Source organism: Heloderma suspectum, chromosome 5 (assembly GCF_057233095.1).
Source record: "Heloderma suspectum isolate Gila_16-S chromosome 5, 16-S_ref, whole genome shotgun sequence".
In the NCBI taxonomy this organism is placed as follows: Eukaryota; Metazoa; Chordata; class Lepidosauria; order Squamata; family Helodermatidae; genus Heloderma; species Heloderma suspectum.
In genome coordinates this window covers 102,043,105-102,069,779 of record NC_139462.1, presented here as the reverse complement: position 1 = coordinate 102,069,779, position 26,675 = coordinate 102,043,105, and the positions used below count along the sequence as shown (strand labels likewise).

At 41.4% G+C, this 26,675-nt stretch overlaps 1 protein-coding gene across 3 annotated transcripts in view; it reads right to left on the bottom strand.

Moving 5' to 3' along the window:
- Window positions 1–26,675, bottom strand: part of RBM47 (RNA binding motif protein 47) — a 54,767-nt gene that overhangs the window by 15,626 nt on the left and 12,466 nt on the right. For 2 of the 3 annotated variants that reach the window (XM_084856936.1, XM_084856935.1), the window contains exons 1-2: window positions 12,754–12,819; window positions 793–1,969 (exon numbers count right to left, since the gene is read on the bottom strand). In XM_084856936.1, the coding sequence (XP_084713062.1) occupies window positions 793–1,933 (1,141 nt within the window). In that variant the 5' untranslated portion in view covers window positions 1,934–1,969; window positions 12,754–12,819. Of the gene's footprint in view, window positions 1–792; window positions 1,970–12,753; window positions 12,820–26,675 lie in introns of those variants that run through there. The other variant, XM_084856934.1, reaches the window with a different exon arrangement.

Here is a 26,675-nt window from a genome sequence, read left to right as displayed (position 1 = left end):
TTTTCCTTTTTCATGAGGGAACTCAAGTGAAACTCAAGCGCTGCAATTTGATAGCTCATTATCTCCGATCTTTTAAAAAACGGAATAAAGGTCATTTAGTGCCCTGGAAGTTCACGACGTCACCTTAAGGACCTGCAAACTTCCGTGAGTAACCAATCGCAATAGCAGAATAAAAGCTCTGTGCAAAGAAGCCCGTGGTTAGTCTTTCCCACTATGGTGAGATGTACTGTATTTCATTTAGATTATAGTAATGATGTCTGAATTTGCATTTATACATATAAATTACCATACACAAGCTTTATGCAAATATTGGTCCTCTTTTGTCCTCATTTTGGGTGATGCGTTTCCTCTTTTTTGGTGATGCATAAAAATAGCCACCTTACCTCTTAGCAGGCTGTTCTACACCTTTCCCCTCTCCTGATTCCTTTTAATTTACAAAGAAATATACTTCTGCACAACTGCACACCCAAGCGTGCAGAAACTTCTACGGTACTGTTGGGTGGCCCTATTTTGTTTTCAAATTGATCTAACCAACACAATTCCATTATCAAGAGGAGAGGCTAATGATGATATAGAACAGGGGATTGCTATGATTTGTCATTTTCATACATGTTGTGACCTGCCTCAGAAGTGGGTTATATTTTTCAAACAAAATTTAAAGTGTTTTGTAAAAAGGTAGGTTAAAAGCTATCTGTATCACATGGCACTCACTTCGGACAAATAGGCCACAGCTGAAATGCAAACACAGTAACAATATCCCCTCCTCAAATGTGCCAAAAGCTGTATACTAACCTTTCACAAAATATTCTCGGTTTGGACCAATCAGAGCATTGTATGGATATCCATAATATGCTAGGGTGTATGGATCACAAGAGTAAATATAGTTAGGTTGCTGAGTAACTTCTGCTGTTCCTCCTCCTCCTCCTCCTCCTCCTCCTTTTGCTGCTTTCTGGTAACGTGTGTACTGCTCTTTGTCTACTGGCTTGGCTAAGGTAACTTCTAGACAGGATCCTTCTAGTTCAGAGCCATTGAGGTTATTCATGGCATGAACAGCATCTTCCCGGCTTGTGAAGTGTACAAAAGCATAATCTCGTATTTTTTTAACCCGCTCTACACATCCAGGGTTAAACTGACCAAAGACTTTTTTAATTGTATCCTCTGTGGTTTCAATCATTAAATTCCTCACATACAGGATTTTTACTGTCTCCATGACATCTTCATCAACATCTATTTCTGGCTCTGCCCAGTCAACAGCAATCTGGTGTCCCCAAAGTTGGATTCTCCCAGGCATCAATTTCCTCCTTGCCATAGCGGCTGCTCTATGACTTTCATACTCTACAAAGGCAAATCCTCTGTTTTTCATCTTATCTGCTGCACTGGCATATACAATGACATCTAGCACGCCTTCCGTCACCTTAGAGATCTCTTCTAAAATTTCTTCTCTTTTTTTCATCTTGGGGATTCCGCCAATAAACAATCTACAGTTATCCACACTGCAACACACCCCTAACAGCCTACCAGGACGGATTTCATAGTTGTTCAGTTCTTTGACAGCACGTTTGGCTTCATATTTTTGAGTATACATTACAAAGGCATAACCACGGTTTTTTCCATCAAAGTCCATCATCAGGCGCATTTCATAGATCCGTCCTGCAGCCTCAAACACAGGGACCAGCTCATCTTCATAGACATCACGAGGAATTTTACCCACAAAGACTTCACATCCACGAGGAGGATGCAACCCTTCCCAGCCTGGCGGTGGTCCACCATACTTGCGCTGGCCATTCTCTTGCACCATGGTATATCCAGTGCGTTCTATTAGTTGCAATAGCGCAGCCTCATTCGGTGCACCAGCCACACCTTCAGGGACTTTATTTGTCTGCAGGTTGGAGGAATCGTTACTCATCCTAGCAGCAGAATCTTCAGCTGTCATTATGTCCTAATCATTCAAAGTGTGGGGATACCTGACCTAAGAGGTTAGAAAAGATGAAATTAGATGCTATTAACAATATACAGGAATCTTTCTATTAAAAGAAGTCTGCTGGTTCATATCTCTGGATGAGGCTGTGATTACTTTGCAAACATGCAAAGAGCTAGTTCATGAATTTAAGATTCAGCTATAACCCTCCTTCCGAATAACTGACTTCTGGCTTCTGTCAGAGTTCTAATACTTTTCAGTATGAAGCAAACACACTTCCTGCAGATATTCAAGAGACATTTCTTCAATTTTCAGATAAAAACTATAAAATAATTCTAGGAAGTGCCTATTGCTGTTGTGAGTAGCTTCCCTATTTAACTGCAAGGTTGCTGGGTTGTTAATATTTTTAGAAGGCAAGATTGATGGAGACTGCCTGTTTGAATAGTCCTTTGGAAAGCTAGATTCAGAGTTCCAGTATACTGAGGAAGGTGGGTATACTATTTCAGATGTTTAACATATCCCAAGTTTAGCCAGTGCATTTTATTGCTGATTATGAAGCAAAAATGGCAGAGAATGTGCAAATGATTGATCAGAACTAAAACACTGGAAATATTGCATTACAAAGCCACACATGCAGTATTCATAAACACGCTATGAATTACACCAGTATCCCACTTTTTGCCGATTTTTTAAATTATTGTCTGCAAGATGCCCTCAGCATGACCTAACACAAGCAGGCCTACCCTGACTCATCAGATCAAACATCCATCTAGAGCTTTCACTGATAGCCATTCAGATGTCCTTGGGTGATCTACACATTACATAATCTTTGTTATCACTACCTCTCTTATTCCCATGGTCATAAAAATGGGCACTAATGTTTGGTTAATATAATGCATAGCTTAGTATACTTCTGATTTTGGCTGTTTCCATAATACTGTTATCTTGGCATGATATTTACTATTTGTGCACACTCCACATACCTTCTTCGAACTAGTCATTTTGATGCAGAAATACCATAGTTTTTGAGCAGCCAGAGTGCAGTGGCATCAAATGTCTTTACATTTATTATTATTTATTCATTCAATTTATAACCTGCCTATATACAAATATTGTAGGCAGTATACAAAGTTAAAAACAATTTAACAACAACAACAACAACAAAACCCCAACGATAAAAACAACACAGCTCAAAAACAGTATACAAGAATCAGCAAAAGGAATAAGAGTTCTAAAAAGGGAATGCCTGCCGGAGTAACAGAGTCTTTAATTCCTGCTTAAAAACCTTCAGAGGGGTCAGCAACTGTTGGTGGGTAGTTTGCTTGCCTGGGTGAGTGTTCAACCCATTCTGGAAGATTACTTGTGGCTCTCCAGATGTTTTGGCCGACAACTCCCATGATCCCTCACCATTGGCTATGCTGGCCAATGATGGGAGTTGTAGGCCAAAACTTTTGGAGGGCCACAAGTTGCCCACCCCTGCCCTAAAGGATCAAGTTTGCAGTGTGGGGGTGTTTATCAAACCAGAGTTGTCATTGGGGTTCAAGTGACCTCTGTGAGTTGAAGTGCCTTTGATCACTTCCAGATGATGATATGCCAGATGTGACCACACCTGGACAGAGATAGCTTGGCCACAGTTACCCATGCTGTGGTTACAAACACACACACACACACACACACACACCCATTTAAACCATTGCAATGTGGAGTATGTGGGGCTAGCATTATAATGGTCTGGAAACTGTAGTTGGTCTAAAGTAGAGTCAGAAACTGCAGTTGGGATGGGATGTTTCGATCATATTACTTCAGTGCTTTATCAGCTGCACTTGCTCCCAGTCTATTTCTGGGCCAGATTTAAAGAACTGGTTATAATACTGTCATAGGTCATAGATCATAGAGTTGGAAGGGGCCTACAAGATCTTCGAGTCCAACCCCCTGGTCAATGCAGGAAGCCTGATTCCCAGGCAGTCTCCCATCCAAGTACTAACCAGGGCTAACCTGCTTAGCTTCCGAGTTCTGTGAGCTGTTGAGAGAATGTATGTTGATGGGCAGCCTGTACAAGTCCAGTAAAAATCAACATTAAATCTCTCAATGCTACTAATGGGATTGGACGTCGGAGGGGGTGGGGAAGGGCAATAGGATGATATTGACTATATATCTGCAATTTATACAACACTGCAAACACTGTTTAGATAAGAATAGTAAAGAATAATGCAAATTAGAAAACATATCTGCCACTTACGTGGTTTATATATCACCATAAAACAGATTTCCATGTTATTTAGTGTTTTCGTTTGCAAGGTTGTGGAGGAATATACTTTTCCTAGCATGCCAGTGAAAATGGCAACTGGGTCCACACTGCAGAAATGTTTTCATTCTAGACCCTCATACTAAAGAGTAGCCACAGCTGGAAAGAACCAGGCTTATGGATAAGAAGTGGGTTCTTTCAAGTGGAAGTCCTAAGTACTGACATACCTTTGAGAACACATTACATTAAACAAGCATTTGCCTACGCAATTACTGCTGTGTAAGAAAATTGAAATATGTAAAGTGGCCTACAGTTAGTTTTACAAAGCACTAGTCAAGCTTTCTACACACTAACAGTCCATCTTTACTATTATTAAAAGAGTGGCAAGTGATTCAGTTTTAAGTTTACACTGGCATAGCTGTCAACGAGATTGTACTAGTGTAACAGAATCAGGATGCTGGGAGGGAGCATGTTCATCCAATCCATTCATCCACTGAAAGGGAGGACCATTCACCCATGTGGTCTATACAGATCAATCTGTATAGGACAGAAGCAGGGAGCTAGTGCACCATGGAGAGTCATCTGCAAAGGACACACTTCTACCTATTTATGCAGCAAAATATAATTTGACACTGGTCTCTGAATAAAGAAGCAGGAATTCTTTATACCTTTTCTCATCTGCTCATTCACAATTTAATTGAAAACCTGGACAAATACTTAATTAGTGTAGCCAGAGAGTAAAATTCTTATTTTAAAATAAAATAAAATTCTATTATCATGCATGAAAATAAGATTACCAGAATACATGATTTGGGAATGTGGGAGAAGAAAAGGGATTAAAAGACCTAATACATCAACACGAAAAAATTACAAAGTCCTAGGACAAACCTTATTAGACTGCTATTTTCTCAAGGTCATTTTGATCAGAGTAATTTTGATATTAAAACCTGAAACATATTTCACACAATCACATATTGTCATTTAACATTCACAAGCATCTTGGCCACAAACTCAGCATACCAAAAAAAGACGTCAAAACCTTCAATCTATACCACTGGAGATCATGAGAGCTATTTTATTCCTCTGCTGCAGTGAGATTTTCCTGTGTACCCAGAGTGTCAATAAAAGGTAAGTGACAAAAAAGAGGGTATATAATGTTGACACAGTGAAGTATTTATTTATGACCTTCTCATTTTCTTTAAAGATTACTTCTCTACAGTAGCTATGACACTGAACATCAGGTAACCCTTTTAGAAATGCAACTGCAGTTGAAGGAGGGTGTGAAAAATCAGAGGTTTCTCAAAGAAAGAACAGCTATAATTAAAAGACAACACTGGCCATTATATACCATTTTCATTGGAAAGGAATCTGAAATATACCAGATATATGATACTCATTAAGACAACATAGGTTTGTGTTTTGTGTTTGTTCTCTGTTGATCTTTTTGAAAGATACCTACACCACACCAACTCTCCTAAAGTTTTATATCGGACTGCCTAACTGGACAAATACAATTTATTTTATCCAATTAAAATAAACAAACAAAACATTCAAAAAAAGTTTTGACAAATACAAAAGTGTTGTTGACATGGAAACCTTTGATATCGCTGTTCATTGTGTGGCTGAAGCCTGACACTGACCCTGTCCACACATCATGGCAGCAAATCGCAGATTAATTACAGGGCCAGCCCAAGACCTCCTGACACCTAAGGTGGGAGTTTGCACTGCCACCTTATTCCCCATCCTTACTGCAGCCGCCACCCTCCTATTTCCCTGCACCCATCAACATCCTCCTCCCTCCTTCCTCTTCCCCTTCAGTGCGTTGCTGTGAGGGGTCCTTCATTATAGTGAGGCATCAGCAGGGAGGTGGCCTTGGAGAGTGTCTATGCTATGGCAGCACAGCGGTCTCCAGGGCTACTTCCCTGCTGATATCTATAAGGAAGGACCCTTTGCAGTGACACATTTTGGCTGGATGGCTTCTCTGGAGACCACGCTGTTGGCCTTTGGGAAGCAGCCAGCAGTGCTTCCCAGACAGCCCACCTGCCCGATGCCTAGCTCTCTGAGGAGTCCTCAGAGAGCTAGGCATCAAGTGGGCAGTACTCCGAACAGCTGTGCTGGGCGCTCTTGAAGAGCAGTTGGCTCCAGTCTCTGCAACTCTGGGGTGGGCCAATCCCTTGCTCAAGGCATCAGCTCGCTGCTCTGGAGAGCTGCGCCAGCACTCTCTCGTGCTGCACCATTTGCTCAGAGTAAGGCATAAGGTAGGCGGCGGCAGCCACTCCGGAGAACTGTGTCAGCGCCAGCCACTCTTAAAAGCCATGCCAGAGAGCCTCTTCTGAGGGGAAGCGACCAGCAGAAGTCTCTGGAGTGGCTGCCTGTACCCTATGTCTCACTCTGACAAATCCTCAGGGTGTCGTGCCTCCATTTGGGATGGAGGAGGACACAGAACGCTTCTGCCTGAGAGTGTTTGGGGAGGGGCCCAGGACATGGGCAGGTGGAAGACATCTGCAACTTCACCCAGCTGGCCTCACTTATCAATCAGCCTCTGCATAAAAGACGAGCCTCAAACCCAGTTTGGGGGCTGGAAGCAACTTTGGACTGGTACTCTTGTCTTCTTGACCTTGGACTGTTTAGTGACTAACACTGCTTATCACTCAACTCGAGTAATTTATGACAGAGTGAGACATAGGGGAGTAGGGCTTGTGGCCCTCCCAGCAACAGCAGCATGTGTGGCCCGGAGTGGGCAGGGATATACAATCCACAGCGCTTCTGGATCCACCACCTGAAGCAGGGGATTCACCCTGCTTCATGGGTGGGCTGGCCCAATTAACTCACAATTTGCCAGGTTGTGTGCTGAACACAAGCTGCTTCCGCTTTGCATAAACAACCCCCAATGGGGCTGATTGGAGGTTGCTGCATGATGTGGGAACCTGGACACTTTGAGTTGTTTGTGGATTAAAGAACCCAAAGTTAACCTAATAACAAATTATAGGTTAACTTTGGGTTGTTCATCCTACAAATAACCCAAGGTTTCTGGGTTTGCACATCATGCAACAACCTCCAATTGGCCTGATTGGAGGTTCTTTATGCAAAGCAGAAACGGCGCACATGCAGCATGCAACTGTGACTTGCAAACTGCATCGCTGCATGCATCATGGAAAAGTTGCTTATGCAGAGCCTATAGGCCATTCCACATCCTCAAGATCAACAATCCAGGTTTGTCACCAGATGTACCATCAACAGGGAGTTACAGCTGTTCCTTAGAGCTATGACAAGTCTCCCTGTATGATACACATTTTAAAACTGCCAGTTTGTTAACATTTACAGAATATTTTTAGACACACACTTAAACTTACTGTGTGAAGAGGCCCTTTACAAGCAGAACTGACAGTGAAAAAAATTAAACTAAGCAGGTAATGCCTTTTCCAACTGACACTGGAAAGGACTGCCTTTGTCACTAGAAAAGATAATCAGAACATTCAGACAACCATTTCCCTTTTTCTCCCAAACAACATATGTTTACTCTGACATGTGGAACAGAATTGTCTGAGACTGCAGTGTACTCCACAGTTAATGCGTATTTAATGAAACGATGAAACTAACTTATCAAAATCACAATTCGGCACTGAATTGCGCATTAGAACTCTTCAGACAACCTAGCTCCATGTGATTCCCAGCACGTGATGACTGCAATTATCAAACAATGCTGGAGGAAAAAATGAACCAGTGTGACAAGACCCATAATGGAACGTTATCTATAGAAATACATGGAGAAACAATGTTCTCTGTCCAAGTTTTATTATTGAACTGCTATTTTTTTCCTTCCTAGTGTTGTCCCCACCTTTCAGCTAATGTTAAAATCCAGTCTTCTTTAAAAAGTTACAATAATGTGCCACCCCAGCTATGAAAAATATTATGTGACATTAAAGGCCACAAAGGCTGGCAGGTTCCATGTCAACGTGTAACTAGAATAGGAAACAACAGCTGTTTAGACATCAGTCTGCTCTGCTGTAACAATGCTGCTTGGGTTAGGTGTATTTAAAGAACTGAACAGAATGCATTAATCAAGCTGAGAGGAAGTGTGAAATTTTTACACAATAAGGAGCCGAAAGAGGTTGTATCCACAGCTTAGGATTTTTGTTACCTCAAGTGAAAAGCCAGTATGACACCACCACCCTTTTCTCTGGTCTACCACCTATTTTATTTTTATCTATTTAACAGATGGAAACTGGAGGCAAGGAAATAGCATCTTCTCTGGAACATTCTGCCCCAAGGATACTGCTTCATGGTAAACTCTTAGAAGTCCATGCATTTAAAATGCCATATGCACTTTGGTAATAGTGTGTGTGGGTACGTTTTTCATATATCCACAATGAGAGTAAGTTCACTCAAACTCTAACCAAGAAAGTTCAGGGACAACAGTTCACATAGATGTTGGCGCTCAGTTGAGAATGTGCTGCCTACTTACATCAAAACAAGAACAACTAAACTGCCTGATACCAAAGAAAACTGTTGCTGTGAGTACTAGGGGAGCTGGACAAATGGTATGATTTTGTATAATGCAGCTACACATATTTGGGATTCAATATGAAGCTTCAGTAAGGTAACACACTACCCACTGGAGACCAAGTGCAAAATGCTGTATAAAAATGTGTCATAAAATATTACAACAGAGGTTGTAAGAGGTGTGTATTATTGAAGCCATAAGGAAGAAGAAGGTAGTTAAAACTCTCATTAGCTGTCAGGTTTTATGTCAAAGATCATCCCCAAAGGTAATCACCATTTTTTAAAATTACATACTACCTTTCTTATAAAATAACACAAGCCAGCTAACATATAATTAACGCAGTAAAAAATTAAGAAGAATCCTACTAGTTCCTAATACAAAAAGTCAAACACAAAAACAAAAAACCAACACAAGCAACAACAACAACAACACACAGACCCGGGTTCTAGTCCCCGCTTTGCCATGAAGCTCACTGGGTGACTTTGGGCCATGCATGCCGCCTTGGGCTCTTTGGAGGAAAAGGCGGGATGTAAATGTAACAGAATACATACATGCATGCATGCATAAATCACCCCAGAGAAAGCAGAGGGTATACAAATCCAAGATTCAGCTTCTCTCAAAGGCTATTCGGAAGATCCAGGATTATATAGAGACCTGAAACTATATAATGTATGAACTTGATAGGCCTCTGTGTGGAGAGTATTCATCAAGGTCAGTGCCACAGTCGATACAGCCCTGCTTCTGGTGGATATCTGCCAATCCTATTACCTTCTATGTGCCGATAAATGTAACAGTTTATAGGTACTCTGTAATCCTAAAGTTTCAGTACTCATAACAGAATCACATTAACGATGTACTCCGAAGTGTGTTTACTCAAAAGCAAGTCGTATCAAGTTCAATGGGACTTTCTCCCTTCTAAGCGTGTTTAGAATTGTAGATTTACAGTGCAATCGTATGTTTACTCAAAATTCCACTATAATCAATGGAACTTACTCCCAGGTAAGTGAATATAGGATTGTGCTGCTAGTAAAACTTGATATAAGATCCTAATCCTCATGGTGACAGTGAGAAGTTAGAGAATATCATAGTAAAATATTAGCTACACATTTTTAAAAAAATGAAGAAGCAGCTAAGAGAACTACAAATATATGTATTTCATGGATCTGATGGAATGGACAGTAGTCCACGAAAGCTTATGCCATAATAAATGTGTTAGCCTTTAAAGTGCTACAAGAATTCCAGAAGTTGAAATTCTATGCACACTAATTCTATACATATAAAATAAAGAAGTAGGATGCAAAGAAAAGTTTAATGCAGCTAGCTTCTTAACTTTCAGGAAAAGCAACTTTTCTATAAATAATAATAAAAAAATAATTCTACCATTAAGGTAGGGCTTCTGCACCTGAACACATGGGAGGAAACCTAAGAGAGATGATCCTACAGCATCTTGGATCAGGACTGTGGCCCAGGAATCCAATGGAAGCCAACAGAATACTCTCCAAATCAACATAATACGATCTCTGCTTGCCTGACACTGCCTACCAACTGGGCTGTCAAAATCTAAGCCAGCTGAAGTTTCCAAATGCTCTGCAGAGGCAATCCCATGTAGAATACATTACAGTAGCCCAAACAGGAAGTTGTCAGACCATTATTGTGTCAACAGCTGTCTCTTTCTTAGGGAAGACTATCTCAGACTTTAATAACCTTGGTTCTTAGTATTAACATGGTTCAAGAGAGTCCAAGAAAACTTGATATCTTATTCTTCAGAGATTTCCCCTTAATATTATACCCATTTTTAAAGCTAATTTCCAACAAGAAGGATTGTTTTGAATTTAAATGCAACATATACACAACGATTAACCCTGCCTGCTTGGTCAAAAAGCATACACAATTTTATATCTACAGTAACCTTATGCCATGGTTACTCTTGTGTAGCTCATTCCCACTGCGTTGCATTATAATGCAAGTACATGAAAAATTACAATGGCCGGGGGAGAAATCAAGCCTGCAATCAGATTTAACTTGTCTGGGTAAGAGTTTTAACATGGTGCTACACCTTTTGTTGTGGATCAGATAACTTAAACATTGGCTAGTATCAGATGATTACTACCAATATGAAATTAAAGTATCTGGCTGATGTGCACTTCAGTACACAGAACCATTAACAGGGCCCTCTGATTTCAGTGGAACTTTCTGCTAAGGAAATGTAGTTAGGACACCCGCCCCCCCCCTCACACACACACACACACAGAGCACATCATCCCATCCCCCATTCAGTTTGGACTCTTTTGTAATATCCACCTTGCATCCATAACTTAGGTATCATTTAGTTACTCATTAAACTCTGGTGCCAATGGCCAACTTGCACGTAACATGCTTTTAACTTTCTGACATTGCCTCTGTGTAGAAGGGGTGGTGGTGGACTGGGTGAGGAGGGGGGGTGGACTGGGTGAGGGAAAGCAATAATCACAGCTGTGAACATTTATTCGTATCTGCAGAACTTGAGCTGCAAAGTGCGGCAATTTGTGCCTGATCTCTGATCTGTGAAGTTTGTACAAACCTTTGAACCTCTGGCCGAAACTGAGAAATACAGTTACTAGCCTTGCTGAGCAAGTGCCAGATTAGATTACCTCTGCCCAGTGTTAATATACATTTTGTAAAAATGTTTAACTAGGACAGGGGGCCTTTGAAGGGCATGCATATATTTAAAGGTGTGTGTGTGTGTGTGTGTGTGTGGAAATAAGTATAAATTGCACTTGGTTCAAAGTTTAATTTTAGTTAAAGATTTGTCTGATTTGTTGAGGTTAATGCTTCAACTCTCTGGAAGGAGTGGAATGAGACACAAACTCATTCAATGTTGCTATGTCTAAACCTCCGGAGGTCAGATGGTAGGCTCTGAAAAATCAGTACAGATTTATATTGTGGAAAGACATACATAAGGTTTAAATGTCTGGGCAGATCATAACAAGTCTGTCCTTATCCATCCTTATATTGATGTAAGTTTAAATTATATTGGTTCCAGAACACCCTTTGCCATTTTTCTCTCCAATAAAACTGGAATTCATCCCCTTCTGTGCTCTTTCTAAAGATTTAACTGCCACTGTTATAAACACAAAGCCCTAGAAGACAACTGCAAAAAATTAAGCAGCCATTTTGCAGATGCAGTTCATACTAATGCTAACTAAAGTGGACCTAAGCAGTCTCTTTTGTGCACCTGCAACACATCCTTGTAAGAAGCAAGGATGGAGAGTTATGGTGACAATCTTAAAATGTTTTCAGTATTTTTTGTTATATACCAAGAAGATTAAACTTGTAAAAATTAAACTAAATGTATTTTCCATTGATTTAACAAAACACAGACTCATAATATATTTCTACAATGTCATAAAGATTTTTCCCTTATGTGAATTTCCAGTACATACTTACCACTTTAAAGCCCTTTAAAAAGTAATGTACAGGTGAAAAGCAGGTGAAAATAGTACACACAATGGTACACAAATTACCTCCCACCCCTTTAGAACAAGCATGAAACAGCTATTCAATAAGCATGATATGAATAAGCATATCATGGCATTCTGCTTAAATTATTTTTACATAATAGAAACAACACTTCTTTGTGCAGAGGAATAGTAATTAGTTATTTTCATTGAACTAAGAAATCCCAAAATCTAAAGCTTCATTGTTTCAGATCCCAATGCCAAATTCATCATATCTGCCTGAAGAATGAACTACTCCACAAGGTCGGTAGAGTCAGATCCAAGAAAAATACAAAAGGTAAATTAATCTCGTTTTGCTTGGTTGATTTAAAAGAATGGCAATTCACCCTTTGCACGCTCAGTCTGTAAGCCTTAAAAGTACAACACATTTTATGTCAAACTTTTGCAATTATGAAACGGTATGCATTGCTGAAAGGAAATTTCTTTAAGACATTCCTACATTGTAGCCAAAGCTTATGCTTAGAATTATTACTTCTGTTCCTCATATTTAAACTCTAAAGAAGAGTAAGGAGGAGCTGTAGTTTTAACCTTTGCTACTTAATGTAAAATTAAACAAAATCCTACATTAAAAAGGAAGCTTTCCGCTTACCTTTCTAGTCCTGCAATCGCAACAGGTTAGTTCTACTTGCACCTTTGATTGAATAACCTTTCCTCCTAGTCACGAGGTCTATGTAACTGTTATACAGTACACATATCGCTTTATTGGTCAATGAGCTTTGGCTATTTAAATTCCACGGCAGCAATTTGCTAAGGGCACCTCGAAGGACTCTGAATGGGTGGGACAGAAAAGAAAAGAGATGTTGAGACTGCCCCAGTGCAAAACATTTACCCCAGCAGTTCAAAAAATTAATTGAAAACCCCATCTGTAACTAATGGATTTTTATGAGGCCAGTTTGAAGGTTAAGAGAAAGAATCGGAGACACACACTTTGACATTTTCCACAGGGAGTAGGAATTTAAAACAAAAAAAGAGACTTAACTCAGATTGAAATTGGCAGAAAGGGAGTGAATCATATACAAACAACTTCTTCCCAGCACAAGGCGTTGTGCAAATAGTTTGTGTGACTCAAAACAGATAAGATAAGGAGGAAGGGCAAATTTTGCTTGGCAGTGGGATTTTTTTTTGTTTCGAACACAGTCTATTTTTATGCCGATTTATCAGTATTGTAGACTACTTGTCAGGATACTTCGATTAAACCAGCAGATATGCAACCAGAGAAGCACAGCAAAAGAGAAAAGGGGGAAGAGGAAAGCAGCAACTATCGATGAAAAAGAAACACGAAATTCTCTGTGCCTAGCTACCAGGTGTTTGCTGTTTCTCCAGCAAACAAGGAATCAGCTAGAAAGAAAAATATATATTAGTACCATAGTAAAAAAAAAAAAAAAAGCTAGAGAAGGGGGTGAAACATGATTCATAATAGATATATGGTCTGTACATAACATGAGGTCCCGGAAGCATTTAAGTAACATAAACACCACACCTTTTCAAACAGTTAAGAGAGAGAACTCTTTGGTGGTTGAATCTGCCAGTTCAGCAAGCTAAAAACAGCTAGTGGGAGGGAGAAAAGACTTGTTCCAGGATGTGATAAATTATCAGAGATTCAGTGTCCTCCTACACAAGGTTAAATGCGAACACAGTGGCATGACTCCGACTCCTCCCTCTAATATGAACAAGTAATAATTCTTCCCAGAAAGGGATCCATAGCTTTTTGCCTCTGTTTCACCAAAATAACTAATTTTTCAGAAGGCTAACTTGGAACACACACAAGATTGCTCTATTGCTTGTACCAATAAAGTTAGTTTCTTAGCCTAGTGGTAAAGACTGTTCTTTGAGACATTCCAAATTAAAAACCTAACTTCAGCCACTGACTCACCAGGTAAGCCAATATTTCTTCCGCTCCAGCCCTGGTCTGGCCTATTGTATAGGTTTAAAGATTAAAATGTATATGAAGGGATTGGTACACTTGAAATGTACTATAACAGAGGTAGGCAACTTGTGGCACTCCAGATGTTGAACTGCAACTCCCATCAGCCCTAGTCAGCCTAGACAACACCATTTATATTATGTTTATTCTAAAACGAAGTTGAATAAAACAACAATCACAACAATAGTAAATGTGATACAGAAGAATGATGAACATGTACGCTCCATGTCCTTAGGAGCATTTCACTCTTTATTATGTGCAGAGTATATATATAATAGTATTGCTTGCAGGAGAAAGGCTATGCTGGTAGAGTGGAAGACTACAACACATTAGGTAATACAGTCAAGTGAAGTACTTTGCTGCCTCCCAAATTCTCATATACTTTGTAAATTTGCATACATTTACATATTCATGTGCAAATAAAGGAGGGCCCTTTTCTTTCTTCTGGGAGACCTGCCAACCCTATCTGATAGTGCAACAAAAAGAAGTGGCCATGTATTTGCAAAATGTGATGACAATGGTAATTTTGGTAGAACATACCAAAAGGCACTTGAGTTAACTCTGCAAGCAACACATTTCTGTAGCTTACACTACACCAGGTGAGATTGGCTGCTAACTTCAATAGGATAGGATGTAGATTATCAGAAGAATCCAACTGAGGTCCAAGAAGGCTTAGTTCTGTAACCTGTATCAGGTTACTAGAGGAGATGATGATGATGATGATTTATTACTAGGATTCCTATGCCACCTTTCAGGAAAAAGCCCTCCCAAGCCAACTCACATATAAAGTTAAAATATAGGATACAATTAAAAAACAACTTATTTAAAATTATAAAACTAAAACAGCAATCTAAAATGCTTTTCAGAGAAATCCACTAAAAAACAGATAATAATGTAAAACAGAGGCAGCAACAATAAAACAGTTCAAATCCAGCATAGCATTTTTAACCAAAGAAACAGAATGAAACAAAATGTTTTCATGGCCTATCTAAAAGCCAACAAAGGAGCCAAATTATGTCCCTAGGGGGGAAATTCCACACATATGGACCCACCCCTGAAAAAGTCCTGTCTCTTGAGCCTGCCATTGTAATTTACCTTGATGGCAGGCCTGCAAGCAGGGCCTCCAAAGCTGACCTTCGAGCCCAGGCAGGTTATGCTTGTTCAGGCAGTCCTTCAAATTGCTTCTAGATGAGCTCCCTTAATTGTCCCAGTGTCGATTTCTGGAAATGTCGACTGATGATTCCTTGTATTTTTTTCTTTTCCTTTTCTTAAAATAGCAAAATTAGTGAATTAATTAATAATGAGAGAAAGCCAGTAATTAAAGCCCTACCTTATGGGAAAAGTGACACTAGGGAAATTAGGAAAGGCCATTCCAGGGACAATTAATTAATAGGCTATTCACCACTAATTCTCAATATAATGAAGTAAAAAAATGGCCTGAAGCTTTTAGTTAAAGGCACTGAAGCCCTGAAAAGTCTCAATTGTACTTGGCTTGTCTGACTAGTGTCAGGACCAGGTGGATCTGTGTGGTGAACCACTGAACTGCAGCAGGTTCAGTGACAGCTGCTCAGTGAAGTACCTTCCTGACTGACTCTGTCTATTCAAACTAGCCATTGGATCCTTCTGGGCAGGAAGGAATATAAAGGGCCTCCTGTTCCTCCTGCTGAGTTCTGGCATGTTCTTTCATTAGTCTTCATTCCTGACTTGCTTCTTGCTCTTGCTTCCTGGTCTACTCTTTGGTTGGGACTACTGGCTTGTCCCACGGCTTGTCCCAAGGCTTCTAGGTTCCTGGCTCACCACATATGGCTGCCCATAGCCCAGCCCTGACAAATCATAGGGCTGATGCTGCAGTTGCATTTCATTACCCCACCCTCCCCACCCAATTGCAATAAATCAGATCTAAAATAATGATAACGGGGAGACACCACAAGAACGCACCGAAATGACCACGCTGTCTGGATGCTCTGCAAAAACTGAGTAAAAAAATGGATGGTAATGCCAGAGAAGAGGCTAGTGTGGAAACAACCCTTATTTCCATCCAGTGTTGGGGTTGGAGTGTGTTCTCGTGCAATGTTAAATTCTTTCTAGATGACATTCTTGGTTCACACAATAGCCAGTTTTTGAAGACTTCAGGGAAAAGGCTAGCGTTTGAATACATTTTTAATGTACATTTTTAATGTACATTTTTGAATGTGCAATATATATTCCAAAAACACTTTCATTTATGTATGAATACATGCACATGAAAGAGTTCTTTGGAATACATTTTTGACTATTAAGAAAAAATGATTTGATTTTTTCCTACTTTTAGTCCTATTTATTTATACCTCTCTAAGGCAGAAGACACACAGCTAGTTCCAGTGTTATAACGGAAAATACTCAGGGCATTTCTATACCAGCCTAAAATCCTGCATTTAAAACAGGGCTGTCTGCTTCTTGTTTTAAATGCAGGACCACAACTGACTGCCTTTACAGTACTTCCCTCCCCTCCCTCCTGCTTTCGGTTCCTTTGTGGGATTAGCCACGTGGTTTGAACTGAGGGAGCACCTTCCTTCTTGTGGCCCCAATCCTGGGCATTTACTTACTTGGGAGTAAGCCCCATTGAACTTAATAGGGTGCTCTGAAACAACAGAGGATGTTGCTTCTGAGCTTGGTGGGGTGGGGGATCAGATGTGTCTCTCTTCATTGCAGTGAGGCATTTTACCCCTTTCTCCCTCGGATTGAGAAATGCAGAGGCAGGAGACACAATTTGCAGGCGATTCTTGCCCTCACGCCTGTCAAATCTGCTCCTGCACACCTGCTCCCATCCGCAATGCCTTCCTCATCCTGACCGCCCCAACAACTGAAAACACACACCCACAGCAGGCAGACAGAACTGTTTCTTCCGCCATGGGAGAATTTCATGGGGAGGTCATGGCGCTCCTGTTCTGTGGACTGGAAAAAATACCCAATTTTTTCCGTTTGAGGAAAACACAGGATAGGTGGGATGAAATAGTGGGATAATGACTGGACAAGGCTGACGTCGTGTAATGGACCCGCACAATTCAGTGAGTGAGCAGCCATGAATGTGCAATCAACTCGAAGTGTAGAGATCCCCTGTATCTGAGTCTTCCATTATCTTTCATTGATCTTGCTCCCCTTCTTGCTGTTTTAACTCTTTTCATGGAGGAAAGGGGTAATTTGATAGCTCATTATCTGCCATCTATTTAAGAACGGAACAAAGGGCATTTAGTGCAGGAGGGTCGCAGCAGGGCCACGGTGTCATGTAAAGAGCCCGCAAACTTCCGTGAAGGAGCAATCTCAATCGCACAATAAAAGCTCTGTATGATGAAGCCCTCAGTATTCATTCCCGGTGTTGCTGTTCTGGTAAGCATAGGGTTGAAACTGTTTACTCCCAAGTAGTCCTCTATAGGTTTCTAAAGTGCTATTTTAGACTGAAATAATTAAGGATCACTCAATTAGGTTTCAGCTGTTTTTCACTTGCATGCACGCGCACACACACACAGAGTAAAGATCCAGAGAACATAAGAAAAACTGGGAATCTTTCCACACTGTTGATAATTAACATTTAGGAGAAATTATTTGTTGCTCAATCAAAAGAGCAACCAAGTTAAAATAAAAAAACTGGCACTGAGGAACAACACCTGCTTCTTGACTGTTCTCTTAGAAGTTAAACGGGGCTTGTCCTCTTAAAAAGCTACTTAGAGGATCACGGAGCCATCCTAAGAATTCAAGGGGCAAAACAAAGGGCAACCACTTTTGATATGCCAAATGGACATGACAGACTGGAAGGGCGCATTACATGGAATCAGGGTCAGCAAGCAACACATATTTTGCAGATCAGTCCAACACAAACATCATTTTAATTCTACTCTAGTCTGAAGTGGGTCTTTTCAACCATATGCAATCAAGCTTAGGGGCAAAGGGGCCACTATCAGAACATTCCACAGGAGCAGCAGTGTTTGCTGTTAAGGTTAGTAAACGCTTCTTTTGGTAATATAGGATCTCATCACCTGAAAGACAGGCACTACGTATTTGGCTTCCAACAGCACCATGGGTAGTTTATGGCTTGCACTTTGATTGCTACTTGCTTATTTCTTTGTAACACAACAGGCTCACTTTCTTTTTCCTCTTCACCCCACTCTAACAGGTTCAAGGTTGCACAAAGACCATTAACTAACCTGAATCTTTGCATGGCCTTATGCATGATTTATCTTCCAAAGCACATCTTGGACATGCCTTGGAAGATAAATCTTCCTGATAAGTTATCAGAATATTTTGATAAAAGTACTAAACAATACTGAATCTGGGAAGAAGAAGAAGAAAAGACGTCCTGCTTCACAAGGGGCTCTGCCATTTTGGTGGAGAAACCTTATTTTTGGTTCAGACACACATGATTTCACAGCTTCTCTGCTTGCTGAATCTGATATGTAGATTGCTACCCAGACAAGACCTGAATTTGGTTTATTAATAGTGAAAACCCTTTCTGCAGGTAGAAGGCAAGCATTAAACAGATATGGGCGAATAAAACATCTTCCTTTTGTTGTAGATTTATCAGGTATGTATCATGCATTTTATTGTAAGTTATCCTACAGTCTGTATAATTTTGGAACATATAATTGCCCTTCACATATAACTAATAAGCATAATCAACCAAACATTGATGTTACTTGCACTTCTGATCACATTTGTGCCCCAACTCACTTCACTTGTAATTTTAAAAAATTTAACTGCTCAAAATCACACCTCTGGATGACAGCACACCAGAGACAGCCAGGTAAGTGAACAGCCATCTCTAGTATCTTGCTCAATAAATGTATGTATGTTTTCTCTGTGTTGACTATTTGTACTGTTATTCACTCGTTACATTCACACATGGCCTTTGATGGCTGAAAACAAATGTTTCATAATCCTAGGTGACAATCTGGTATCAAACATTTATGCCTGGTATATTTCTAGCCTTGTACCTAGCACTATTTATATAGAATCATGTACAATTTCCTGGTAAGTATAAACACAATTTATATCCTAGGGAAAGACCAAGATGAAAGAGCTTTCTAATCAAATCAGAATGAAATATTAGATATTTACAAGGTCCTGTTCTCATTTAAGCAGGCAATTGCAGCTTGTCAGCTGACTGATAAACTGACAAATAACTTAGTAAACTATAAGGAACATTGTTCTTAGGGGAAGGGAACCTCTAGTAAGTCTTCACAGGAACTTTAAGATTGCCGCTTGCTCAAACTTTAGCCTACAATATGTATTGAGAGAATGCATTTGAAGAAGCAGTGTAAGTAAGACAGACTGTGTTGTATACAGCATCTTTGCTAGAAGGGCTTCAGTATCTTTTAACAGGTGCACGACAGGAAGAAATCCAGCAAATGCAGGTTTTCTTGGCATACAGATACAGTAATGGGGAAAGCTTTATCTGTTGAAGTCCTGCAATTGTTTCAGCTGAAGAGATGTATTGCCAAGGGGCTTTCAGAAAACTAAGGGTGCAATCCTATGCATGTTTAGGCAGGAAAAAAAAACCTACAACTCCCAGAATTCCCTAGCCAGTAATACGATTGCACCCTAATTCACACAAATCTCTGATTCCCACAGTAAGTGGATGCATTAGCCACAAATATACAACCAAGGTTCCCAAAAGGCTCAGTATAAAAGCCCCTTTCAGATGTTCTAACAATGCATGAGGACTGTAGCAGCAGCCTTTGCCCTGACTAACATTATGTTTGTAGAGAGCCCTCAAGGGACACAGGGGACCTAAGATAATGGAAGTGAATTAACCCCAGACTGGGCCCTTCCAGACAGGAAGAAGCCAGGGGACCCATAGCAACTACTATGGGAGGAGAAAGGTGCTTCACTGGGCTTGCTGAGAGCACAAAGGAAATCCTATGGAGGAGAGACACTAATTGGTAGTATTAAAAGTCTGAGCACATGAAAAAGGCTTCCAGTTGCTTGGAGGAATAAGGAAGCTGGATTAACAAACCAGGCAGCAGAAAAAGATACATGCAGTTGTACTTGAAATCCTGGAGCAGAAGAACTCTAATATCAAAGGGGAAGCACTATAGTGTGCATCCATTTTAACCTTAGAGTGAGTCAGACAACAGGAATCTGTATACCTGCACAAATATTCAACAGAGTGAACATGGTAGCCCTGTAGAGAACATCCAGGTAAAATAAATACTACAGACTGCCAAATCATGGAAAGATGTGGATTATGCATTCCTGAGACAAATGACAGATGTTTCTGCGAAGCAAGACCTGGGGGGCTTCAGCTATCCCGGTATCTATTGGGAGAGAAACTATACATAACATGGAATCTCCAACAAATTCCTGACATGCCTTGCTAACATCTTTTTTCATAAGGTGGAAGAAGGAATGAGGGGATCTATTTGATCCTAACTAAACAAGGAAGAGTTGGTCACCAAGATTATTCTTGGTCACCAAGGTGATTGAGTGGGTGGCGGCAATGCAATTGAAGGCACACTTGGAAGAAGCCGGTTATCTAGATCCATTTCAATCGGGCTTCAGATCTGGGAATGGGACAGAAATGGCCTTGGTCACCTTGGTGGATGATATGAGGAGGGCTTTGGATAGGGGCGAATGCTCCTTCCTTGATCTCCTTGACCTCTCAGCAGCTTTTGATACTGTTGACTATGGTATCCTCCTGGACTGCCTGGAGGGGTTGGGCACTGGAAACACTGTATTATGGTGGTTCTGGCCCTTCCTCTCCGGCAGGCACCAGAGGGTAGCACTGGGAGAGGTTTCGGACCCGTGGCTGCTCACTTGTGGGGTGCCACAGGGTTCCATCCTCTCCAAATCTTCACCAAGGTTAGCTGTAGAATCCCTGTCCAAATGTCTGGAGAAAGTGAGCAGTTGGATTGGGAGGAATAAGCTGAAGCTGAACCCTGACAACACCGAGGTACTTTTGGTGGGAGGCAAGAGGAGGTTGGGGGATGTTGACCTGGTGTTGAATGGGGTACGGCTACCCTTGAAAGACCAGGTCCGCAGCCTCAGCCTGGGGGTCATTTTAGACTCCCAGCTGTCCATGGAGGGTCAGGTATCAGCTGTGAGCTGGACAGCGCTGTACCAACTCCATCTGATACGGCGGCTGCGCCCCTACCTTCCCAACCATCTGCTCCCATCAGTAGTACATGCCCTGGTCTCCTCTCGTCTAGACTACTGTAATGTGCTCTACCTGGGGTTACGCTTGAAGACAGTTTGGAAGGTGCAGCTGGTACAGAATGCGGTGGCTCGCCTGATTAAAGGCAGCCGCTGGCATGATCACATCACTCCAGTGCTGAAGGAGTTGCACTGGTTACCAGTTGTTTTCCGGGCCAAATTCAAGGTGTCGATTTGACCTTTAAAACCCCATATGGTTCCAGCCCAGCCTATCACAAGGAGCGCCTCTAGCAGCACCAGACAGGCTGCTTAACAAGATCAGCCTCGGATGGCCTTCTCTCTGTTCCATCAGCCAGGACAGCTAGGCTGGTGAGGATGAAGGAGAGGGCCTTCTCTGTGGTGGCCCCCACTCTGTGGAACTCCCTCCCTAGGGAACTCCGCCATGCCCCCTCTTTAATGAGCTTCCGCCACACATTAAAAACGTGGTTGTTCAGGCATGCTTTTGGGGTGGGTTAGGGTATTTTTAGAAATATGTTTTAATGTAGTTTTATTGTTTTAAAACTGTTTGTACTGATGTACATTGCCCAGAGTGGCGGGGTGACCAGCCAGATGGGCGATTAAGAAAACAAACAAACAAACAAACAAATGGAGTGGAAACCTTGGGAGAAAGTGATCATGTAATGCTGGAATTCTTGATCTTTTATGAAAAGCTAAAGGTGAGATTAATTAAACATGTACCTTGGGTTTCAGAGAAGATTATTTTAATAAGCTCAGAGTGAAGTGTTATGTAAGATTCCATGGCTAGATATACTAGTAGGAAAAGGAGCCCAGGATGGGTGGGAGTTCCTGAAGATGGCACGATCTAAAGGCACAGTCAAACAATTCCTGTGTGAGAAAGAAACGGCATACATTTAGAAAAGCCGATGTGGCAGCATAAAAAGCTTAGTGATGAGCTGAAAACAAAAAGGGACAAGTATAAGGAATGGGAGAGAGTGCAAATTGTCAAGAACAAGTAGATGTGTAGGGACAATGTCAGGAAACCGAAAGCTCAGAATAAACTGAGGCTGACAAGGGATAAAGGGCTCTTTCTAGTATATTCAAAGAGGAAGACCATGGTGAACATGTTAACAGGTGGTGCCTTGTTAACAGGTAGCTGTGACAAAGAGAAGGTGAAACTACTCAACTCTTATTTTGGGCAGTTCACCCCTTCCACCTCAAAACAGGGCAAGCTGAATACACACAATTCCTTCTGTGAAGTAGGTGTCAAACTTATCACAGCAGGCAGATGTCAACTCAGCCTCAGGGCAGAGTTAGCCTGGATTCAGCAAACTACTCCCCAACAGCAACAGCTGTGTCAGGACCAATCTAGATGCGAGAAAGAATATCCACAAACAATCACCTGCATTTTTCACCAGAGAATGTAATAGTGGCTTTACGGGGCCCCAATTCAGATGAACTGTGATGGTGAGAAAGGGTAGAAGTTTGACTTGGGGCTGGGGCCTTAGCTCAGTGGTGGAGCATGTGCTTTGCATGCAGAAGATCCCAGGTTCAATCCCCGACATCTCCAGCCTAGAAATATTCCTGCCTGAAACTCTGGAGAGCTGCTGCCAGTCAGTGTTGATGATACCGGGCTAGATAGATCAATGGTCCGAGTCAGTATAAGGCAGCTCCTATGTTCCTAACTGGAGCTATTTTCTCAATGTAAATCCCTGCCAAGCTGCTATTTGCCCCTCATACGTAAGCACATAGGTACCAGTAGGATATCTTCCGAAGTCCATATTAGTGTAATACCTTTATCTGGCCAACTCAAAGGTCAAAAGGATTTGCAGGCTTTTGATATCTCTAGATCTGGTACATCAGGAACGCTATTACAAAAAGCAGGTTGGCTCGGGGGGGGGGGAGAGCACCAAAAAATAAATAGCTGATTTGATGACATCTGCAGTCAGAGTCTTAAGCTGATATGGTAGAGGAGGTTTTGCTGACATTCAACCTGGACTCTCTATCAGGTGATGTGATGGTTTCATTCCCTAGGCCCAATGTGAACAAGAAGATAGCAGATTAATTGTTGATCCTCCATTTTTGAAAATAAAAATCCAGCTATTAACTGAGAGCTGTCTCCATCCTGGGAGAACCAGACAGGTTCCTTTGTCAGTGGAAAACAGAAGGAGAGATAAATTAGGTAGTCTTTATATTAATAAAGCTGGAGATAATTCTAGATGCTGTATTAGGTAAAAGAAAGTCAATAGAAGCCAAATTCGGTAGGTTTACCTAGTAGAAGGGATGAACCCTCAGAGAATGTTTACCCTGTAGGGCAAACTGCAGCTTGGGAAAAGGCAGTTTTCAGGAAAATGGTGTGGAGAGAGAATTAACAGGTGTGATTTCTGTCTCTATATTCCAGTATTTTGCAGACTCATTTTATGAAGGCTTTTTTGTTTATTGCAATGTCCCTATGCTAGTGATTTATGTGTAGACAAATGATGTGCTATTATGACTGGTACTAACGTTAGTGGCTTTAGCTTACAGAACCAGTTTGGCAACTTTTCTTACCCAACTTCACCTTGAGTAGGACCAGTGGGGAATAGCTCTGTGGGCAAGAAGAAGGTTTGTCCTCCATTTGCTGATTGTCATAGACCAGGCTGGATGGTCAACCATTATTTTATTAAGATGCTACTTTTAAATGTGCACCTACATAGCTGCAAAGCTGTGAATACCTGTGTAATGTTTTTTTTTTTTAAAGACTTCAGCAAAGAACTGCACTGCATAGCTGCATAACTGCTGTAATGTCTGTGAGGTTGGTTTGGTGTAGCAAATAAAACAGAATTAAAATAGTATTTCTCCACCCCACCTCACCCCCAATTCCTTTTTTAAAGGAAACAAAGCTTGGAATGTCTGTTCAAGCCTTCCCAATTACCCCCTTCTTTTATTCCCCTTCTCAAAAAAATACTAGGAAGCTAACAATGCAATCTTACATGTCTACTTAGAATTGAATCCATTGACTTCAATGGTGCTTACTCCCAGGTAAGTGGTATGAAAGATACCAAGGAAGGGAAGCGATGTGCTTTCCTGCCGAATTGGAGGGACAGGGATGGAGATTGCTTTTTAGTGGAGGGAAAGAGGGGAGTATATAGTGGACCCTTGGGGAAGGGGAAAAAAAACTCTGCACATTAAACCCAGTAATAGCACCTGCTGTCCCAGGCTGCAATAAAAGAGACCAAGGCATGTGAAAGGCAAAGTAGCTCTAAAACTGCAAGAGACTGAAGAGAGGAAGAAGGAGAAAATCAGGGGAGGCGAGTCTGGGGGCAATGTCCAGACAGGTTTTCCCACAGTCATCTGTAATACCGCCATAAGTGACTGGAGGTGAACCACTCAAAAAATAACTCTTTACAGTTAACCATCTGAGCAGGTGTGCATGCATTTACCTGAAAGAGAAAATTTCTCTCTCAGAAACATTTTCTCAGAAACAACCTGCAGAATCTTCTGACAACCACAGTTTCTTATGTAACTCCCATTATAGACATGCAGCATAGAATCACGTTAGAAACATGGAGGATACAGTGCAGTAATTATTTACATGTGACCACAGAGCAGCAATTGCATTTGAAACAAATACCAGCACAGCAGTGCCTCAGAAACTAAAGGGGCTGCAGTGTGGACTCTGATCCCGATTTCAATGTCTCATCTCTAAAAAGGATCTCATGTAGCAGGCCTAGGAAACCTCAGCCTGAGAGCTTGGAACTGTTCGAGTGGATGACCCTTCTAGTCTAGTATTGATGGTCTGACTCTGTATAATGCAGCTTCATACGTTGGTAGATGTTCATATGACTTGGGGAATAATTCTTTTCCAAGTCCAAAGAAGGTCGTCAGACTGAAAGTCTTTCCACAGAATCCTCCCATGGCAGATTTTAGTCATCCATACTCCAAATTCAATCTTCTCATGTTATTTGTTCTGTTACGGTGGAATCTCACATGCACTTACTGTTGTAATCTTATTGCCCCAACTTATCTCCCCTGGAGAGTATGCTACAGTGATCACAGAAATGGCCCCAGCTGGCTATATCCATATACACCAGGGGTGGGGAACCTCTTTCAGCCTGAGAGCCAAACTATGTCAGAGACACTCTTGGGGCATTTCAGTGGTAGATGGGGCAAAAAGCAGAAGGGGCAGGGGCAAACACCACCCCCCACATGCGCATATTTAACTTAAAGCTCTTATTACAGTAGCTAAACCTTAGGAGAGGCTATTCAACCTTTCAAAAATGGGGCAGGGGGACTGCTTAAAATCTGGGAAACCACCAAATGATCAATGGTCAAGGGAAAGGGGGTGTGGATGTCTAGGGAACTGCCACATTGGAACCCCAGGAGAGCCAGATTTGGCCTACAGCCCTGAGCAAACCAGTCCTTCATTTCACTTCACTAGATCCTACCACAGAACTGTCAGATATTCAAGAGCAGCCCAAGCAACTTGAGTAGTTTTACCTTTTCACATTTTCTGAAATAGTTAAAAGCTAATCAGCTGTGAAATCACCACATCATTTGTACTCTTGCCCCGGAAGCCTGCCTCCAACCTCCTCCACTCCCTGGAGTAGATGCTTTACTGCAGGTGGGAAAGACTGAATGGGGGGTGGGGGGAGAGAGAAATGCTGGCCTGGCTGTGTCATTGACATGGATAGGAAAATGAAACTCTCTTGGATATTCTGAAATGGAACTGAAACGGAATTAATGTGGGAAAGAGCTGGATAGGAAATTAAACCGGTTGGCCTTCTGTAAAAAAAAAGAAAGAAGGTTGCGTTGGAGCAACAAATGTGATATCAAAGAGTGGTTTGAGGTCCAGACCCCATCAGCTCTGTCTTGTATTCAGCTTATGGCAGCCTTCCCCAACCTGGAGTCCTCCAGATGTGCTGGACTGGTTGGGGATGTTGTGCATTGTAGCCCAACACATCTGGAGGGCACCAGGTTAGGGTAGCTTGGGAAGTCGCTTGTCTCTACTTACGCCAGCATTTTGTTTGCTAAATCATATATATTGTGTGGAAAACCTAAACCAATACTCCTCTCCCTTGTAAATCCTGATAAAACGCCAGCCCTGCCCATGGAAGAACTATTCCCTGGTTCTAGAAACCACACCCAGTTTGTAAACTCTCTCTCTCACTCACCATCCTGCTTGCATCCATCTAAGCACTGGGAAGGTGTGATATAGAGCAATGTAATAAAATTGAGTTTCTGAGTTATATTGCTGTGTAGCAGCTTCCAAAGCCTGAGAAGTGCAAACATGGCTTCTTTCACTTCTCCAATCTACTCCTCGCTTAACCCATATAAAACCTGACCTACAAGGAAGTGACGAGAGGTATTGCAAATGCATGTAAACTTTTTAGTGTGATGTTAGCTTACATTTTACTAACCTACATCCTTTGTGCTGCAGTGCAAATTCAGTGTAAATCTAACAGAAATTAGTTCTAACCAAGACC